At 38.2% G+C, this 21,491-nt stretch overlaps 1 protein-coding gene across 4 annotated transcripts in view; it reads right to left on the bottom strand.

The window, feature by feature from the left end:
* Window positions 1-6,478: 6,478 nt before the first annotated feature.
* The window catches only part of TTC21B (tetratricopeptide repeat domain 21B), an 85,558-nt gene continuing 70,545 nt past the window's right edge, over window positions 6,479-21,491 (bottom strand). For all 4 annotated transcript variants that reach the window (XM_047870517.1, XM_047870518.1, XM_047870519.1 and 1 more), the window contains 4 exons: window positions 18,082-18,306; window positions 12,443-12,563; window positions 8,427-8,494; window positions 6,479-7,023 (listed from right to left, as the gene is read on the bottom strand). In XM_047870517.1, coding sequence (XP_047726473.1) covers window positions 6,946-7,023; window positions 8,427-8,494; window positions 12,443-12,563; window positions 18,082-18,306 — 492 coding nt within the window. In that variant the 3' untranslated portion in view covers window positions 6,479-6,945. The remainder of the gene's footprint in view (window positions 7,024-8,426; window positions 8,495-12,442; window positions 12,564-18,081; window positions 18,307-21,491) is intronic.

Below are 21,491 nucleotides of genomic sequence, written 5' to 3'. Positions count from 1 at the left end.
TACGTAGGAGGACAGAGGCATGTATGCAACTTACTCTCAAAAATGCTTAGAAAAAAACATTTCATGGGGTGCCTGGGTGGCTCAGTCGGTTGAGCGTCCGACTTCGGCTCAGGTCATGATCTCACGGTCTGTGGGTTCGAGGCCCGCGTTGGGCTCTGTGCTGACAGATCAGAGCCTGGAACCTGCTTCCGATCCTGTGTCTCCCTCTCTCTCTGCCCCTCCCCCGCTCTCACTTTGTCTCACTCTGTCTCTCAAAAATAAATAAATGTAAAAAAAAAATTAAAAAAAAATTAAAAAAAAAAGAAAAAACATTTCATGTATAGATAGGCGTATATATGTAGTGTATATAAATGTATATATAAACATACGTAAACACACAGAGAAGGCACAAATGACAGCGCAAATGAGGTAAAATAATGGCAATATTTTAATATGTATCTGAGTAAGTGGCATGTGGGCGCTCTCTGTACTTTTCTTATTCATGAAACTTCTGTAAGTTTAAAATGATTTACAAATAAAGTCAACCAAAAAAAATTTTTTTTCTCTTTTTGTGAAAACAAAAACAATTTGTACTGGAACTAAAATAAGGACTCTTTGATACTTAATTTGTGAAAACAACAACACATACAAAAAAATGTTACACTGTAACCCAGGGTTGTGTGTTTAGCACAGAGAAGTGATAGCAGGATACAGACACACCCTGGTTGTACCATTTCTTTCTCTTGCCTCTTTGTGTGGCATATGTTTAATCACTTTAACTTTGCTCTTGGGTGTTCTCAGAATCCTGGACTTGCCCAACTCCTAAATTCCCCTCAAACTGTCCTCTGCCATTTGTGACTTAGGTCAATGTGAAAAATTGACCAGTTTTCAAGAAATTATATGTCAAGAAGTTTTTATTCATCAACTAGAGTAATTTCAAGTATTTCACGTAAACTGTTTGAAAAGAGCATTTATATGACTGTTTAGCATTTTAGCAAAAGAGTTTATTTTTTCCCTTCCAAGTTTTTAAACGTAGTGTGTTTTTCAAAGAAAGTTTAATCTATAACTGTGGGGCAGGACCTGTTACCCTGACCCATTACAAGTGAGGATACTACTGACTACTTCACAGCTGTTTGTGATTCAAAAAACTTTTTTTTTTTAAGCTTCTTACATCATTTACCCATTAAAAATAAAAGTAGCCTGCCTTTGGCAGAAACTGAAATAGTAATTATCTTCTTAAAATACCCTTGTTTTTTTTAAAAAACAGAGTTTCTTTCACATTGCCAAAACAATTTGTTTGAAGAAAGATAAAAATAACATGCACACTATTTGAAAACAGCTTGGTTTAAAGATTGCCATAGATTCTAAGGTTATACCGCTCGGAAGGAAGACACTTAGAACCTGCTCATTACTCAGCTTTCCTCATTTATGGGATCAAATTGCTTTTATGGGCATTGTGCCAGATGCATTTATGTGCACTGTAAGGCAGATTGTAGAGTGAAGCATTTTTCTAGAAAACATCTGGCTCTTAAGAAGAGTATTAAAAGGTGTGTAGCACTTTTTTTTTTTGCTCATAACTATGATTTATTATGTTACGGTAACCCCCCTCTAATCTGGCGGGCAGACTTCCAGCAACCACAACCAGGAACCTGGAAGTAAGTGAAAAATATTTTAGAACCCAAGGAAAACAGAGGCCCCCAAATTCCATGCATATGAAGGAGAGGTACTGCATTTAGGTCAAAGTCCATTTTCTTGATTACAAAACTACTGGAGCAAATTAGCGTAAGGGCTCCTGAGGCCACCTTATATGTTACACCTCTTTCTACAGTTATTTTGTTCCTTTACTCTTATAAAAATCGTGCATGCCTGCAAACTCTTAATTTTTCTAAACACCCCCTAGAAACCTACCCTTTTCCTTTTCGTTTTTCCCTCTTCTCTTCTACCTTCAATATCTATTGGCTTTAAATATTCCAAGATGTTCAAGCAGCTCCTCCCTTGGGGAAAAAAAGCAAGACACTTGTCATATCCCTCTGCAGCCAGCACTCCGTCACCCTTACCTTCAGTCCTGTATCTAAACATTCTCCTGCACTGTATTTCCTTACCTTCCATTCACAGGGCTGTCACTAACCCACCAGGACCTTTTGTTCAAATTAGAAGAGGGGATCCTCTTTCTCCAAGTGGGGGGCAGTTGCAGGACCTAAGACCTGGATGCTGGATTTCAGCCTCCACCCACCACCCCCGTAGCGGGGTCCTTCCATTCAGGACACGAGCTACACAACCACACTTTGTGGCCTTGTGTGATTTCAGTTATTTCCACTGGCAAAACTCTGCTGCTAGAATATGGGCTAAAAGTGCAGAGGACTGGTTTTGCTCTCCATTTTCCCGCAGTCGTGGGACTGTGCTCTTCACCCATTTTGACAAGAGAAGCTCCTACCCTCCTTAGTAATTCCATGTTCTATTACCGGCTATTACCCCTCGGGTTAACATTTTCCAGCAGCGTCTTGTTCTAACTTCTACATCCTGAATCTTTTTCTCTGACAACTGAAATAAACCAGATTACATTTTGCATAAACAATTAGTAGTAGAGTGTGGGTGTTAAGAGTTGAAAGAATGCTAGCTTTTGTGTAGTTTTTTCTACTCATCTTTGTTCAGCTAAACAGCTTTAAACAGGCAGCAAGAAGCAAGCTTGAGAACGTTATTCTCTAAAAAACAAGACAAAACCAAACCAAACCCGAACTTTTTTAGTGTAGATGTTCACTGCAGTGAACTTGAATAATAGCAAAGAAATAAATTGCTGATTATTTCAGCACTCAGATATAACTAGCTATAAATTGGGTTAACTTCATCTAGTTTTGTATTTACATCTATACATCTTTTTTTTGCAAGTTAATATATGAAACTATGTTTCTTCTTTTTTACTATCTCGTGAGAATTTAGTAGTTAAAAATCTGAAAAAAGTTTCAAAAAACACATAAAAACATCTTCGAAAATAGTTTTTGATGACTACATAGTAGTACTCCATTATTGGGTACACTTTTCATGTATTTGACCACTTCATTTATGTTGAGTGTTTTTGGTAACAATAAAAAAAACAAAACAAAACTCAAGCTGTTTGCTATCACATTTTTTTAACCGAAATTTCTGAATATTTCCGATAAATTTTCTCCAAGTGGGATTAGTCAAAGGACAAAGTCTTAATCCACGTTGCCAAAATGCGCTTGAGTAAGGCTGCACTGCGCTCTGCCAGCAGAGTGTGAATGTGGGTTTCCTTGCACCTTTGCCAATCTTTCATTTCAAACAAGGCATTTGTTACTTTATCAGCACTAGTGCTGCTATAGGATCCTGTTCTAAGGCTATTCACTTGTCGTCTCTAGTCCCAAACTCAAATCGTTTCTGTCAGTCTTAACTGGTCATTTGGTTTCCATGATTGTTAGCTACTCCTACCCTAATGCAAAGTTCAACCTAGCTTCCTCAGCTGTGGGTGCATAAAGCCCTTCCAGAATGGCTCTAGGTTCTTGACTTTTGGAAAGAAAGCGATTTCTTCTTGGGACCCAGTTCATCATACTAGCTGATTTAAGCTCAAAGTGCATTAAACTTTGACGGGATGGTATTCTGATCCTAGGTTGACAGAAAATTCTTCCATGCTGTGCTCCTCTCCTCTGTCCCGAGTGCAGCCCCCAAACCCTCATCTAACTTGCTTCCTTCAAGCAGCAGTTCAGAGCAGTCTGAGCTCCCGCTTTCCTGGATGTGTGATCCTGGGTACGGCACATAAGCCGTGGGCAGAAACCATGCCGTAGTGAACAAGAAAACATCAGAGATTGGTTAAGTGCTAAGTGGAGTTTAAAAAGGGTGATATGGGGGCGCCTGGGTGGCGCAGTCGGTTAAGCGTCCGACTTCAGCCAGGTCACGATCTCGCGGTCCGTGAGTTCGAGCCCCGCGTCAGGCTCTGGGCTGATGGCTCAGAGCCTGGAGCCTGTTTCCGATTCTGTGTCTCCCTCTCTCTCTGCCCCTCCCCCGTTCATGCTCTGTCTCTCTCTGTCCCAAAAATAAATAAAAACATAAAAAAAAAAAAATTTAAAAAGGGTGATATGGTAGAGTATGACAGGACCGCTACTTTAGATCATGGGCCTGGCCGTGGACATGGCCTCTGAGGAAGAACAGGAAATGGATACCTGAAAGAAAGAAAGAATAAGCCTAGAGCAGGAAGCTTGGAGGCAGGAAGCAGGGTAAGGGAGAGGAGTAGGGAAGAGAGAGAGAATCCTGGGTACAGGAGGTGAGGGCAAAAGCAGAGCTGGATGAAATGAGATTATGCATGTAGAGAATACAGCATAGTGTTCCTGGGGGGAGGGGAGAGGGACAGAGGGAAAAAAGAAGAGACAGGGTGGGGAGGAGGGAGAACGTGAATGAGAACCCTGAATCCTGTCTGATTGAGCTGTCTTGGGGAGCTTACTTGTCCTCTTTATCATACCTTGGACTGCATTTTTCTCTTCGGTGAAGGTTTTTCTCAGTTGCAATTACTACTTGGCCCCGTTCCACTTATAATAAGTACAGCCACTATTTATTAAGAGCCTAAGTGAGTCAGATTCATTATAGGTTTTATATATGTTCTCTCATTAAATCTTACAACAACCTGAGACAGATTTATTCTTATATGCTTCTTTATGGATGGGAAACTCAAGGCTCAGAGAGCCCACGTAACTTGAGAAAGACAAAACATCTAGTCAGGGGTAGAGCCAAATGTAAACTTAGGCTGGTCTGACTTCAAATCCATGTTCTTAACTGCTACACCACACTGCTCCTCAATTAGACTTCTCTTTGGTAGTTTCCACGTTTGTAAGAACTGTGCATTCCACTCAGTTCATCTTGTTCCTCATTACTTGACTATCTCTGTGACAGAACATCTAGTTTCGTCTGCTAGCCAGATGTAGACAAGATAATTTGCTCTTATAGACACAATCTCTCTAGCTCTATAAGATGTCTTACTATGGCAAATAGGGTATGAACTTCGAAGCTGTCTGGGTCAGTATGGAATCCAGATTCTGATGCTTTGTCTGTGACCTTTTGCGCAAATCATTTACCTGCACCTCCATCTTCCTCACCTGAAAAATGCGTATTTTTCCTCTGGAGAGTTGAATGAAAATTAAAAGACATAATGTAAGTAAAGTTCCTAGAATAGTACCTAGCAAATGGCAGGTGCAAAATATTCAGTGGCTGCTGAGGAAACAAAAACAAACTCCTGATTTTACAGAAAGGAAGACTGATTTGGAAATGTCTTGCTGGGAGAAGAGATGTTCTGCTGTCTCTATTCCAATTTCCAGGACTCTAGCATCCCATGATGCAAATTCACTAGAACTCCTAAAGGTATTCTGTTATATAATGTCCTTAACAGTATCCGTTCAGGCTGAAATACAAAGAAAGAGATAATCTGCCACAGTTCCAGAGTTGTAAACAGGGATAATGAAGCCTATGTCCTAGGGTTGTGGGGTGATATTAACTGTACTAAGACACGTGAAAGTGTTTCAAGACATACGAAATGCTTCATAAATGCTCTTATTATTAAATAGTTTCATGAAACACAATAAAGTAGGTGAAAAAGAAGAATGATTAGGGACGCCTGGGTGGCTCAGTTGGTTAAGCGTCCAACTCTTGACCTCAGCTCAGGTGGTGATCTTGTGGTTCGTGGGTTCGAGCCCCATGTCAGGCTCTGTGCTGATGGTGTGGAGCCTGCTTGGGATTCTCTTTCTCTCTCCCTCTCTCTGGCCCTCCCATGCTCATGAGCTCTCTCTCTCTCTCTCTCAAAAAAAAGACGAATGATTAGAATTTTATAAAATATAATTGGAATTAAAAGGACTCTGGAAAATTGCAGAAGTGATCGAAAAGAGATATAAAAAGAAATAAACATAGGACATTTAAAAGCAGCAAGTGACTAAAAAATACTCTATTTATTGAAAATGCAAATGACATAGAAGACTATGATATTTTTAAAGACAAGTGAGAAAGAGGTAGACAACAAATCAGAAATAATGCTAAAAATTGAGTTTCTTAAGATTAGGTTAAACTTAACCTAAAAGACTGAGAACTGCTGGGCCAGAGGGTGTTAGGCACGGTAAGGTAAGCAGTTGCTTTCACAGGGTGTGCTTGGTGAGTCCCTGTTGACCAGAAATATTGTCACCCTTCTCTGCCAGATGTTAGTGTCTGAAGTCATCTCAAAAGACCGAGTCTTTGGGATAAGGTTAATTATTGCTATAAGAGCTTACCTATATAAATGGATTTCAGGTATAGATTATTTCTTAAGATCACATTAGCATCAAAAGCAGAAAGAAGGAGTTCAACGAAGGGAAGGGAAACTCACATTCTTTGTATTTTTCTAAAAAGATTCTTTTAGGCAAGTCACATATTCTGTGCTACTACTCACTAAACATCGTGAATTGTACAGGGAGCTTACCCTGATTCTGCAAAACTTACCATGTCTCTTGAGTTCCAAGAGCAATACAAACCATAAATTTGTAAAGTCTTTATTAAAATAGACTTTTTATTTTTCATACATTATTAACAAGAAAATTTTTTCAGGCCTTTGAAACAGCAAAGAATGTTAACAAAGAACAACAGCGTTTTAAATATATTTCCTGAAATAAACAACTAATGTTCCTAAGAAAAGGTATAGGATACTTAATGACCTAGTATTTAATAAAATGTTCTTTATAGAAATGGGTTATAATCTTTACCACAGAGACACCAAATCTATTCCTAATCAAGACAGGCAATCAAATAAACCAGCTCTAAGTCACTTGCTCCATTAGAAACCATCCATGTGACATAGCATTTCTCTTCATATACAATAGCAGCCTCTGCTGGAGAAAGAAAAGGATGCTTCTGTTATAGAGCTTTAGCTCAAACCTATTTTGACCCAGAAGAACTGATTCCTTCCATTTCCTGCTGCATCAACAAACTAAATATTAACAGTTTTCAAGGTCTCAAAGACATGCGGGCCTTATCAAGTATATCCTTTCTGATTTTTGGATAAGTTGGATGTCCTTCAAGAACCTGCAAAAACAAAAAACAAAAGCACAAGAACTTGTAATTGATTACTGAGAACTAGAGCTATAAAACTTACTGGAAATATGCATTACAGTTGAGATTTCATTGTATTAATATTACACATATAACAACACTTCTTAAAGGTGACATTTGAAATGTGACATAACTCCTAGTAATAGTACTTAGAAGACAACAATAGAATACATGTGAGAAATACAACAAATATAATTACTTCCTTAATGGATCAGTTGCAAAAACCAAGTATGCATCAATGATTTTAAATATTTAGAAAGTTTAGCTAATCAGGGCGCCTGGGTGGCTCAGTCGGTTAAGCGTCCGACTCTTGAATTCGACTCAGGTCATGATCTCGTGGTTCCCAAGATTGAGCTCTGCATCAGGCTCTGCACTGAAAGTGCAGAGCCTGCTTAGGATTCTCTCTCTTCTCTCTCTGCTGCTCCCCCGGCTCAAGCACATGCTCTCTCTCGAAATGAATAAATAAAAACTTAAGATATTTTAGCTATTCATATGATATTAATAAACCCTCACAAAGTTAATTTTGACCAGTAGCACATATCAGATATACTTGGAGTTATTTTGAAACATACAAATTTTTAGGCCTACTGAGTCTAGTAGTGGGGAGATACTCATTTTTTAAAAAAGAATTCCACAAATGGTTCTAATGCATAACCTTAATGTACAACCTTAACCTTAATGTGAAACACTGCCTTACAGAGAGGCTCAGCAATCAACAGCAATCACTGAAGCCAAGTATTTGCTATAATGATGCTGATACAGCTATTTAGGATAGGAGACATTACATAATTCCTTTCGAAGGAGCTGCTTTTCTTGGAGCTCCTAACAATATAATGCCTTATCTGGAACAATGGTGCAGTGCCTTATATATCAATGGGACAATGTACATATAAGGAAACTGCAAATTCTAAACCTGCAACTTAAATATTTGTCACTTGCTAAGGGATCATTTAGTTAGGGATAGATTACAGAAATGTAATTGAATGACTTCTAAGTAACAGAAATACCTCTTATCTCCAATTTATAAATCTGAATTCTGCACTAACCAGACTTAGACACATTCACAAGAACTTCTATTCAGAAGAATGGCTTGGAGAATCAATAGTTTTAGTTCACATGCTTCTCCCCTTGTCTCTGTCTTTAACGTGACACAAACATTTTATTATTTGTAAATTATTATTTGTAAATTTATTATTATCTAAACTTTGAAAAGCAGAAATCTCTCCCAGATGTATTTGATGAAGCCATTTAATCCAAATACAACATTGTCTACCTCTACCATTGCAGTAAGATGTATTCATGTACATCTTGAGATTAACTAAAAGTAGGAAATTGTGTATCTGAAACATTTTAAGAAATCTATATTGAAGTATTACCTGGTGACATACGTCAATTGCATCCACATATCTTTTTGCTTTTAAGTAATTGAATGCCAATTTGTACCCTGTTAAGACAAAAAAAAAAACAAAAACCAAAACAACAACATAATGATGTAGCACTATTTATAGAGCACACTGCTAGCATTACCTTTTTTGCCCCCTCCTTTGTTTGCTTACTAATTTGAGAAGTCTTAACGAAGGCTGGTGACTACAGTGTAAAGAGAGAAGGGATGGGATAATGGAAGGTGGAGTGGCTCAATGGGAGAACAGGTAGCGAAAAAAATGGAGTTAGAAAAAGGACTGCAGTGAATACCCTGTTGGGTTAGAAGACTGCTATCCTACAGGAGTGGCTTTTGTAACTTACTAAAAAAATCCCATTTATTTCAGATTATAGTAATAACTCATCACAGGGCAGTAAATGATAACACAGCTATGCATTTATACCACATAGGTTTATTTAGCACTTAACATGTCAGGAGCAGTCAGGAGGTTTACATTTTATTAGGGAAGGAATGTATATTATTTAAGTAATTATGTAAGTATGTCACCAATTTCCAAAGTGAGATAAATGCTATGAAAGAAAGGTACAGGACAAGAGAGCTATCATAAGCAACCTGGGTGGGGAGGGGGTGGGTATCAGGCAATGCCTGGAATCTGAAGGATGAGGGGATAGGCCAAGGGAATTGGGAGCAAGATGGCAGAAGGAGCTGACCAGGCAGCAGCAGTCATGGGACCCACAGGAACCAAATGGATTTGGAGTACGACAGGGCAGAGCAGTCGGGAGGGTGGCCCAGAAGAGGACAGAGCAGTCACCAGATATGCCACATCAATGATTAGTAACAATTATCACAATTACTGATACCGAAATGTCATGTTTCAAATACTGACAATTTAAAACAAAGTTTTAAGACATTCTTAAATGATTGCTGCTTTTCTGTAAGAATGCTGTAAGAGTTAGCAAACAGGAGATAAGACAAATAAGATATGATGTATACCATGATGTAAAATAATATGTAATTAATACATTCAATATTTCACTTTACCTCTCGCAAATATAAATCAGGGAAATTTAAATGCTGCTCTTGGGGTCTAATAAAAGTACCAAATTTTTTTTTTAATTTCAAACAAATATTTGAAAGGAATTACTGGCTAATGTAATCATAAGGTAGTAAAAAGTAAGAAACAGGACTTATCTGAAATTCATAGTGTTTGATAAAAACACACATGAACACACATGCCTATAAAACCATCAAAGATGAAAACAGTAAGTTTAGGAGAGTTAAACTTGATATCATTACAAAGGAATTGTAAAATTGGCTAATAAAGTTGGTGACATTTAAAAAGAAAAAAAATTTAAGATGTCACGCCATGTCAAACATACTTCACATGAAAACTAGAGCCAAAAAAGTTGGACTTCAGTTTTGGGGTCTGGCTTCCTGACTGGCTTTGAGACCTCAGGTGAGCTGCCAACGTCAAGTTTCCTCATCAACTCCTCCTCCCCCCAACTTTTAGTGTACTTTTAAGATCAAAGGAAATACTTGCCGTGAAAGGATTTTAAAAGTTTTAGAGCACCATACAAATAGGACTAATAGTAAAATAGAAGAACAAAGTTTTAATGTTGGAAGAAACTTGATAGATCATCTTGTTCAAAATATTTTAGGGAGGACATAAAGGGCCAGAAATGTCAAAGGATATGTACACTGAGGCTGCATTATACCTGTCAAGCTTACAAAAATTCAACTCTGTGTAATGAGGGGAAAAAAGGTAGCATGGGAGGGGAGGGGGGGGTGGAGGAACATGAACAATGTACACAGTCTAGTGAGTGTCATATAACCAGAGAATGGATGTAAAGGGGGAAAGAGAATTGTGTTTTCTTTTTGGATCTCAGTTCCTGGTGCCTTTCATAGTGACAGTACTCAAGCCTCAATCCTTTGGAAAGAACATGACCGTGATTTTAAGGATTTCCTGACAATTGTAAAAGTGAAAGGCAATTGCAGGTGTTGGATACAATGACAATCTGAAGGAAGAAACTAAAGAATGAACTGGGAGCCTCAGAGAAAACTTACTAATGAGAAGTCAGGGAAATTGACAAAATCATCTATAAAATACATAGATGACACAATGAAAGAATGAATGAGTTGGAATATTTGCTGACGTCTTCCAAAGAACAGAATGTTTAAATAATTTAACTTGTAAATGTATTCCTTCTGTGGAATAAAATATATTTAAGGAATTTTTATTTTACAAGCTGACTTTATTGTGTAGGATACATGATCTTAAGAAGGAAAAATACTATCAACAAATGGTATGGTATTAGTTCCTGTGCCGTATACCAGTCTAGTAAAATAACAAACTCAAGAAAAATACAAGGTGGGGGAAGTCCTGAACTGACAGCAGTTAATGTAAAGACGACCTATCTAATTGCAAATTAAATCTGAGTCCATACCATGACATAGCTGCTCAAAAGACTGATGCCACCTTAAGGCTAAGTTAACAACTGCTAAAATGCTTAATAAAAAAATAGCTTGATTACGCATATAATTAGATTCTTAAATTATACTTAAGAACTTGTTAATTTCTGGTACAACATTTTGGGAGGGACATGGACAAACAAAAGAGCCTTTTCCAAAGTTATCTGGCCATGAAATCTAATCTCTTTATACTCAATTCTCTTCATTTTTTTTCTGTTTTTAAAGAAGTAACTATTAATACCTCACCAACTATTCCAAAGGACAGAGTAGGAAGCATTACTTTAGAGTTTACAGGAGACAGGAACAAGAAGGCTGAAAGATTTGGAAGCAAGTCTCAGGAAGAATGGACAAGTAATTGAGATAGTTTGAAGAGATGTCTTGGGAGAGACAGGACAGAGGTTGAATTAGAATGCCACCATCGGTAAGAGGGAAGAGACTCTGTGGGCTGCTCCAGAGAAGAGACCTGACCAGTTTCAATGCAGCATATTTCAGCTCAGTACAAAGAAAGGGAAGAGCACAGGAATGAGCTCCTCGCAATGTGGAGGGAGGCTAGTCACTAAATATATTCTAGATGCTGTCCATCTGGTAGGGATGTTGGAGACTGCATTCCTTGAGTCTACCACTGGAACAAATTGATGTTTCTGGATGCTCAGTAAAAATAAAAAAAATGTTCCAGGGTCATATTATTGTGGGAAACACGTCCCTCTGTGATATCCATCACAATGTACATTAGTGTTTAAAGGCATAAGAAGTTCTGCAGTAAAGAGACCTGCAGGGGCGTCCGGGTGGCTCAGTTGGTTACGCACCTGACTCTTGAATTCAGCTCAGGTTATGATCCTACAGTTGTGGGATTGAGCCCCACACCCCTGAAATTTATTTTTCAGAAGGACTGATAAAGGGTCCATGTCCTGCATTCTCTCTCTCTGCTTCTCCCATATCCCTTGCCACTGAACTTGATCTTGATTTAATGAAATGTTTTCCTAACTGATATGACATTGGAATACTTTTTCCCACAGCATTATCATTTTAGAAATAGCAGAGGGTTAAAGGGAGAGAAAGGGGCAGAGTTAGATTAGATGCAGGGGCGCCTGGGTGGCTCAGTTGGTTAAACATCTGACTTTGGCTCAGGTCACAATCCTGCGGTTCGTGGGTTTGAGCCCTGTGTCGAGTTCTGTGCTGACAGCTAGGAGCCTGGAGCCTGCTTCAGAGTCTGTGTCTCTCTCTCTTTCTGCCCCTCCCCTTTTCATGCTTTGTCTCTCCCTCTCTCAAAAGTAAACATTAAAAAAAATTGAAAAAAAAAAAAAAGATGTAACTGAGGACCCGTCTGAATCTCAGGACATTATACTTAGTAACTATTAAGCTAATAATCTATTATGAACATAAAATTTATTTTTCAGAAGGACTGATAAAGGAAGTTGGCTTTTTATTTAGGAAGCTGACTGTTTATTTTGTTCTTAAAAAATATTAAATGCATTTAAATGGAGATTTACAAATAAAACCCAAGTTTCCAGAAAAACCTAGTATCTAATTTGTTAAACTCACCTACTGTTGGATTTGTCTGATTGCCATGTTTCCATGCCATCTCATAGTTTAAGGCAGCGTCTGTATATGCTTGCTCTTTTTCCATAATGTATCCCATGTATTCATAAGCTTTGCAGCAAGACTGAAAAAAAAAAAGGAAGATGTTATCAACAGATATCACTTGATTTTATGGGGGTGCTTATGACTCTAGAGGTTGACCATATTAACTCATTTAATTGGCATATAAAACAATGTTTTTCAACCTTGGCTATGCAATTAAGTCATCTATGGGACTTAATGAAAGATTCTGATCAAGTCCCACTCCTATTCCCCCCAGAGTCAGGAGTTTTACATGCTAGGCAATGGACTGTGTATTTTACACATATACACAGTTTTTATTACAAATAGTTTTAAGTTAAAATTAACAGTGTAATGAACCCCATGAACCTCTATCTTCAACAATTAAATCAGGACTAATACTGTTTTAACCTCTACCCCCCACACTTGTCCTTCTGTATTATGAAAGAAAAAAAAATCCTCAGATATTGTATCATCTCATTCATAAATATTTTACTTTAGTATGCCTCTTTAAATACAAGGACTTTCTTTAAACATAATGACAATTTATCATACCTAAACGTAACAACTCACTGATATTACCAAATATCCATTCATTATTCAAATTTCAAATGGTCTCAATATCATTTTGTTTTGTCTTGTTTTTAGTTTGTTAGGAAGATGATCCAAACAAGGCCCACGCATTGTAACTGGTGGAAATGTCTCTCAACTTTCTTTTGATCTAGAGGTTTCCTCTCCATCTCTCTCTGTGTCTCTTTTTTTGCAATTAAACGTAGCAAAAAAGAATTTTTATCCTAGAGTTCCTCACAGCCCAGATTTAGTTGAATGCATCCTTGCAGTGCTTATGTAATATATTCCTATATCACCAATATTTCCTGGAAATTGTAATTAGATCTAGAGGTTTGAATTTGATTTCAATCTTTGAGGACAGAGGTAAAAGTACTTCTAGGTCAGTGCCCTGGTGAGCCACATTGGAGCCTGAGGCAAAAGGAAAAATGCACAACTCTGTATACATGTTTTTGTGATTTAATTGATAATTTCCTCCCCAGATGTTAACATTTTACAAATCAAATTGACAAGTTGAGATATTAAAACTCACATTTAAAATTTAAATATTTCTTTATACCCAAACTAAATTTATTATAATTTTATTTTCCTGACTTTAATGGGAGTAAATATATTAACATTTTCATTAAAATCATTACCCACTGAAAAATATATAGGGGCACATGAGTGGTACAGTCGGTTAAGCGTCTGACTCTTGATTTTGGCTCAGGTCACGATCTCATGGCTCATGAGTTTGAGCCCTGTGTGGGGCTCTGTGTGGAAGTGTGAAGCCTGCCTGGGATTCTCTCCCTCCCTCTCTCTGCTCCTCCCCTGCTCGTGCTTTCTTTCTCAAAATAAATAAGTAAACATTTTAAAAAGGAAAAATACGTAAAAACATGGATATGGAGGCATAAATTTTCCCCTTTTGTTTCAGGCTTCAATACCACTCAGCACAGCACTGTCAGATGCTATTTAACATTTTGGCATTTTGGTTAAAAAATACTGCATTAAATTATTCATTAAAAATTTTTTTCCCCAATGTTTATGTATTTATTTTGAGAGTGAGACAGACAGAATGTGAACAGGGGAGGGGCAGACAGAAAGGGAGACACAGAATCCGAAGCAGGCTCCAGGCTCTGAGCTGTCAGCACAGAGCCCGATGTGGGGCCTGAACTCACAAACTGTGAGATCATGACCCGAGCCGAAGTCAGATGCTCAACCAGCTGAGCCACCCAGGTGCCCCTGCATTATTTACTGTAATGATATTTTATTATAATTTATAATAGGTACCTTGATTAAATGATAATTTATCTACAATGGACTGTTTCTATTCCCCCCAAATCCGTACACGGAAAGCCTAACCTCTAGTGTGATGCTACTAGGAGATGGGATCTTTCAGAGCTAATTAGGTCATGAGGGTGGAGCTCTCATGAGTGGGATTGGTGTCCTTATAAAAGAGACCCCAGACAGTTCTCTTATCCTCTCCTCCCACCATGTGAGGTCACAACAAAAAGTCAGTGGTCTGCAACCCAGAAAGGTGCCCTCACCAGAACCCAGCCATGCTGGCACCCTTACTCCAGACGTCCAGCCTCCAGAACTGTGACAAATCAACTTCTACCGTTTATATGCCACCTGGTCTATAGCACTTTGTTATAGTAGCACCAGCTGCCTAAGATCATTACTGAGATGTAAAGTGCCCTTGGAAATTTTGGACCCCAAGTGAGGGTTTCACTCACTTCACCCCAGTTCAGCCCTGTCATAGATGGCGTGATCTTCCCTGAGGAGGCACATAACGTCAGATTCTCTTTTTATGATGTTATACCCGTTCATCAATTTATCAGGGCTGGAAAATGATGATAGTCTATCACTCCTCATTTATTATCTGGAAAACATCTATAATAAGAGATGTCTTTTATACTATATTGTTTCCCAGTAGTGTAGTTCATACAGAAAAGGTAGGCTAAGTGCTTAACGCCTTCCCTTTATTTCCCAGCTTCAGAAATATAGTTCATCAGTATATGCCAATGGTGATTAATTAGGTTTTTCATTTTTTTTTCTTTTTTGGATCTTTGTAAACCCATGGATTTAAACTTTTTTGGTGTGTTTCAATCCACTGCAGTTACTATTCTTACTGAGAGTTAATGTGTTCCAACTCTGGCTACTGTGAGTGTCTTCAAGTTGGCTCCTGAGTCCTTGACATGACTCTAATCATCTTCGATAGCTTCCTTGCCATCTGGTATGACAAGATGGTCTAGTGTCATCCTGTACATTTCTGTCCCAGATCTGGATGATCTCCATCTTTTAATTATACAATTCAAGGTTTCTAAGCTCTAGTTCCTGAATCTCATGCTTCCAATATTGACATGCCTAATCAGCCAAATGGTGCCTCTAAAGTAGCCATTGTGTTCAGCCATGCAATATATTGCTGTCAGTGTTCCAGGAAACTGAAATTCTATCTGCACTGAAACCTTAATTTCCATGTAATCTCACTTAATCCTAGACGAGGCGTGTAAGGGTCAGCCATTTGGCTGTTTACATTTTTCTTTTTCTTTTTAATTGAAGTATAATTGACACACAATGTTACATTAGTTTTGGGTGTACAACATAGTGACTTACCAAGTCTATACCTTATTCCATGCTCACTACAAGCATAGTTCCCATGTGTCACCATACAACGTTATTACAATATCACTGACTATATTCCCTATGCTGTACCTCTTTTCTTTTTTTAAATGTTTATTTATTTATTTTGAGGGGGGAGGCGCAGAGAGAGACAGAAAGAGAGAATCCTAAGCAGACTGTGCCCTGTCAGCATAGAGCCCAACTGGGGGCTCAAACTCATGAACCGTAAGATCATGACCTGAGCCAAAATCAAGAGCTAGACACTTAACTGACTAAGTCTCCCAGGGACCCACCCACTCCATGCTGTACCTCTCATCCCCATGACTTTTTCACTCCATAACTGGAAGTCTGTATCTCCCATTCCTCTTAACCCACTTTGCCCATACCCCTACGACTCACTCCTCTGGCAGCTATTAGTTTGTTCTTTGAGTCTGTTTCTGCCGTTTGTTTGTTTAGATTCCACATATAAGTGAAATCATATGGTAGTTATCTTTCTCTGACTTATTTCACTTAGTGTAATACCCTCTAGGTCTATCCATGTTGCACAAATGGCAAGGACTCATTCTCTTTTTATGGTGAGTCATGGTCCACTGAATATATCTGCCACATCATCTTTATCCATTCTATCAATGTACACTTGGGTTGCTTCTTATCTCAGCTATTGTAAATGATGCTGCTTTTTAAACATGGGAGTGTATATAACTTTTTGAATTAGTGTTTTCATTTCATTTGGGTATATACTGAGCAGTGAAATTTTTGGATCATATAGTCTTTCTAATTTTTTGGGGAACGTCCATACTGTTTTCCATAGTGGCTGTACAAATTTACATTCCCACCAATAGTGCACAAGAGTTTCCTTTTCTCTACATCCTTGCCAACACTTGTTATTTTTTGTCTTTTTGATCCTAGTCATTGTGACAGGTGTAAAGTGATATTTCACTGTGGGTTTGATTTGCATTTCCCAGATGGTTAGTGATATTGAGCAACTTTTCATGTCTATTGGCCATTTGTACATCTTCTTTGGAAAAATGTCTATTCAGGTCCTCTGCCCATTTTTAAATTGGATTTTTGTTTGTTTTTGGTATTGAATTCTACAAATTTTTCATATACTTTGGATATTTTTTCACTTTTTTCAAAAATTTTTAATGTTTATTTATTTTTGAGAGAGAGAGAGAGATAGAGAGAGAGCGTACATGCTAGTTGGGGAGGGGCAGAGAGAGAGGGAGATACAGAACCCGAAGAAGGCTCCAGACTCCAAGCTGTCAGCACAGACCCAATGCTAGGTTCCAACCAACGAACTGTGAGAACATGACCTGAGCCGAAGTCAGAGGCTTAACTGACTAAGCCACCCAGGCACCCCTACATACTTTGGATATTAACCTCTTATCAAATATATCATTGCGAATATCTTCTCCCACTTCTGCCCTTTTGCTTTGTTGATGGTTTCCTTCTCTGTGTATAAGCTTTTTATTTTGGTGTAGTCCCAGTAGTTTATTTTTGTCTTATTTCCTTTGCCTGAGGGGTCTGGAGGCAGATTTTTCAAAACCTATTAATTAGTATTACCTGTTTTTCAAGTCCAACTTAACTTCAAATTAGATGTACAGACTATAAATTGATAAATGGCTTGATATTTTGGGTTTTTAAAGTTATTAAAGTAACTTAATAGCATTAGATGATCTGTTTTATAACTTAATTTGCTCAAAGAGAATAAGACAGATTTACTATGATTACGATTTTGAGGTAACTGACATGAATCTGTAAAGATAAATATCCTTAAGTTTCTAAGTTGATTGCAATTATTTCTCAACAAATAGTAACAAATTCTTTAAAAATGTTGTAAGACATTCTTTTTTGTGTGCCTAAAAACCAAAATGCGCTATTACTGAAATATGGTGGAATTGTATAGACTTAAAGATTTTCAGCTTTATACCTAAAGGTAAGAACTTTTTAATAAGCAAATTAAATGCTGGAAAGACTTTTCCCCACAAAATATATTATGCATAGTGGATTTTAATAATGTGAAAACAACATGCAGCTGCAGTAAATTTATCTAGAGTATTTCTTAATAGGAGGGACAGACGTCCGCAATTAACGTTCTTCTGCAATTTTCATTAGTTCTGGGATGAGCTGGATAATCACAAATGCTTGACATTCCATAAACACTTTCTGTAAGTGGGGCGTAAACCACAGCTGAACCCTGAAATTGCATAAATCTCTATTTTTCTTTATTTTCAAAAGCAAATGGCTTCTTTCTTCTCATAACTGTTTATTTCCTGATTGTGTTAAGAATAAACATTTAATTTTCAAAAAATACACAAGAATCCTTAGAAATGGACCAACATTCTATAATAACCTGTTACGGGAAGCTTGTAAGTGAAAGGTTAACAATGATGTTTTATTCTTCAATCACCTACCCTATTATGACGCAGGCACCGTTTTAATAGCTCTTCTGCCATGTCGTATTTTGCTGATTGAATATAAATATCAGCAAGCAGCAGCCAACTCTTCTCAAAGTCCTCAGCATCAATAGGATTCCAGTTCATTTTCGCAATCCGCTTCAGCTGGTTTCTGGCCCTTGGAGTCTGTTTCAAGATCATATAAGCTGTTGCCATTCCCAAAAGTGCTGGAATATGATCCCTCTGTAAGAAAGCAAAACTTCAGATGCCCATATACACAAATATACATGTTGTATGTTTAAAAGGAAACAGGGAAAGTAGCAAGTGCTACACAATGTGAGAACTGGCCTGTGAATTCTGTAACTGGCTCCACAGATATAACTGTGACATAGTCATTATTTAATACATCGAGTAAACTCAAGCTATCATGGAGAAACCTGGTCAGGCACCATGGGGTCAAAATAATTCAATAAATACACAGATGCCAGAACCACATGATTCAGACCATTAAGGCGACTTGATCTTTTGGGGACTAATTAGTTTTTATGGTTTTATACAGAAACAGGAAAAAACAAAATTCTATTTCAGTATAATACTCATGAAACATTTGCGTTTCAGATTCTGCATTCAGATTCCTTAGTTCTTTCACTTGTAAAACAAGAATGAGAATGATTTACCTGCAAATGATATTCCTTCTCTATGTGAACTTCTACTGACTTATCTATATTGACTTTTTATCGATATGGACTTTTATTGCTTGTTTTCCCTTCCTTCTTGTTTTATTTGAAAGCCTCTTCATCCAATTAAGTTTGACCAATGAAATCTTATAAACAAGGCATGCGATTAATCACTTAGAAATTATATGAAATAAACTCATGCCTTAAAACACTCTTTTAGACTTAGAGTCTGCTGCTTGATAGTGTCTATAAAACACAGTGTTCTTTTAGAGAAGAGTTCAGAGTCAGAAAATGTCACTCTGTGAAACCTACAGACTAAAAAGAATTGGTATGAAATGGAAGCCATTAGTGATCTACCCAGAAAACCAACTTACCTAAGCAATATGTGTATATCCCTGATAAAGCTAGGGGGGCTTCTTAAATTTCAGCAGTGGGATCATGATGTTTTAATAGAGAGAAGGCTTCAGGTTAAAATACAAATAAAAGATGAGAGACTGTGCTTTAGAAATTACAATATCATGACTATAATAAAAGTACACTGTAAGATAGCAAGTTTGGGTAACCAATAAGGAATACTGCCAAAAGGAGACTAGAGGGGCATGTTCAATGTCCAACCCTGATCATGGTTGGAAGTCAGAAATAACCCTGGAATATGGGGTGCCTGGTGGCTCAGTTGGTTGAGCGTCCAACTTCGGCTTAGGTCATGATCTCGCGGTCTGTGAGTTCGAGCCCTGCGTTGGGCTCTGTGCTGACAGCTCGGAGCCTGGAGCCTGCTTTGGATTCTGTGCCTCCCTCTCTCTCTGCCCCTCCCCTGCTCATGCTCTGTCTGTCTCTCTGTCAAAAATAAATAAAACATTAAAAAAAAATTAAAAAAAAAAAAAAGAAAGAAAGAACCCCGGAATAGAGAAGGACAGTTCCTTAGAGCTTGATGAAAATTTTTTGGAAGATAAAATTTCTTTGGTTGTAATTCTATACCTAGCAACAAACTTCCAATATGTAATTTGCTGTTGTAATTAAGGGATGGCAAAAAGGTTTGAGTGCCAAATTCAGCCAATTGGTGGTAGATTTTGGAGACATAAGGGGCATATTATCAATTATGGAGCCCCTCCCCCCTTCTGTAGAAAGGAAAGAAAATAGAGGTCTGCTCTGAATTTGTCAGCCTGGTCCTAGGACAGCCCAAGACAAGAAAGGTTCTATAAAAATGTCCAGATCTAGGGGTGCCTGGGTGGCTCAGTCGGTTAAACATCCAATTTCAGCTCAGGTCATAATCTCAGTTTGTGAGTTTGAGCCCTGCATCCGGCTCTGTGCTGACACCTCAGAGCCTGTAGCCTGCTTTGCATTCTGTGTCTCCCTCTATCTCTGCCCCTCCCCTGCTCATGCTCTATCTCTCTTTCAAAATAAAAAAAATTTTTAAAAAGTCCAGATCCAGTCACATGCTAAAAATATCCCACACTATACCTTTAAAAATAATCTCTCTGAATCACACACCTTGAGTTTGATTGGAATTAATCAACTTCTCACCGCTTGATCACTCCTGAATGAACTCAAGAATGGTTTCTAAAAGTGCAAACCTGAGTTACAATCCCTGCATTAGACCCATATGTCTTTTCTGGTGCAGACATCCTAAGGTGTTCAGCTGGCTTGTCAATGTCTTTCTCAGTCACTCTGAGCTGCAGCAACTTTAGATCACAGAAGACAATATAGCCATATTGTAACCAATGCACCCTTATGCTTCAAGACGACAGGATGAAAGCAGGTGGAAACAGTTTGCTTGGGTTTAATGTGTCTTCTACCTTTTCCTCAGGTGACTTCCTGTTACCTACCTCTTTTTCAATCAATCTGAATGCTACAGAGTGTCATAAATATACCCCATGCTTGTCTGCCTCCTTGCCTTTGTTCATACTTTCCCCTTCCCCTAGAATGTATGTATCGTCTGTCTCTGCCTGTGAAAATGCAATTTATCATGGTTCTTCTTAAATCACACCTCTCCACAAAAGGGCCTCCCCACTTTCCTTATACTGTTTCCTACACCACTTTTACCTGTAACTCTAGGACAGAATGTAATAGATTTTGGTTTGTACACAGGCAGTATGCTTTGCCTTATCATCCCTAGATTATGATAAACTCGATAAAAGAAACTATACACTTTTGTGATTCCCATTTTGCCTAGCACCCACTGGCTGCTTAGTGAATATTCATTTTATTAATACATGCAGCTTATGAGTTAAAAGAAAAAAAATGCCAGATAAAACTCACTGCTGAAACTTCAGTTCATGCATCAGTCTTAGGCTGGAATGGTCAGTGAACAGATTTGAGGGTAGTATATTAGTAATCACACATATATGAATGGTAAAAAACAATGCAGTCTCACCAACACAAAAAACTGGCACAGAACTGCTAAGAAACAGCCGTGATGTCACTCACTGATTTTGGTGTTCTCTCAAACCTCATGACTTAAACTCTCTCCCCTACTTCTGCTCTCCATTCATCAGCCGCTGCCGTCCATCTGCTGCCACACGGCCCACCCCTGACAGGGTCACGTCATGGTGAGCAGAAGGGTGCTGCTCTAGAATGTCACTGCTGCTGATACTACCTTGCTGTTAAGTTCCAAGGGTGGCTTACAGGGGTGATAAAGTGCCATCCAGGATGCTTGTGCACAAATGGCAACAGGAGCTATAGGTTCCCCAAAGCTCTCCTCGGTCATGGGAGGCAAGAGGAAGGGGCCACTGCAGGAGGGTTTTGGTGGCTTAC

This window comes from Prionailurus viverrinus, chromosome C1, assembly GCF_022837055.1.
Source record: "Prionailurus viverrinus isolate Anna chromosome C1, UM_Priviv_1.0, whole genome shotgun sequence".
Taxonomy (NCBI): Eukaryota; Metazoa; Chordata; class Mammalia; order Carnivora; family Felidae; genus Prionailurus; species Prionailurus viverrinus.
This window is presented reverse-complemented; position numbering and strand designations above follow the sequence as displayed.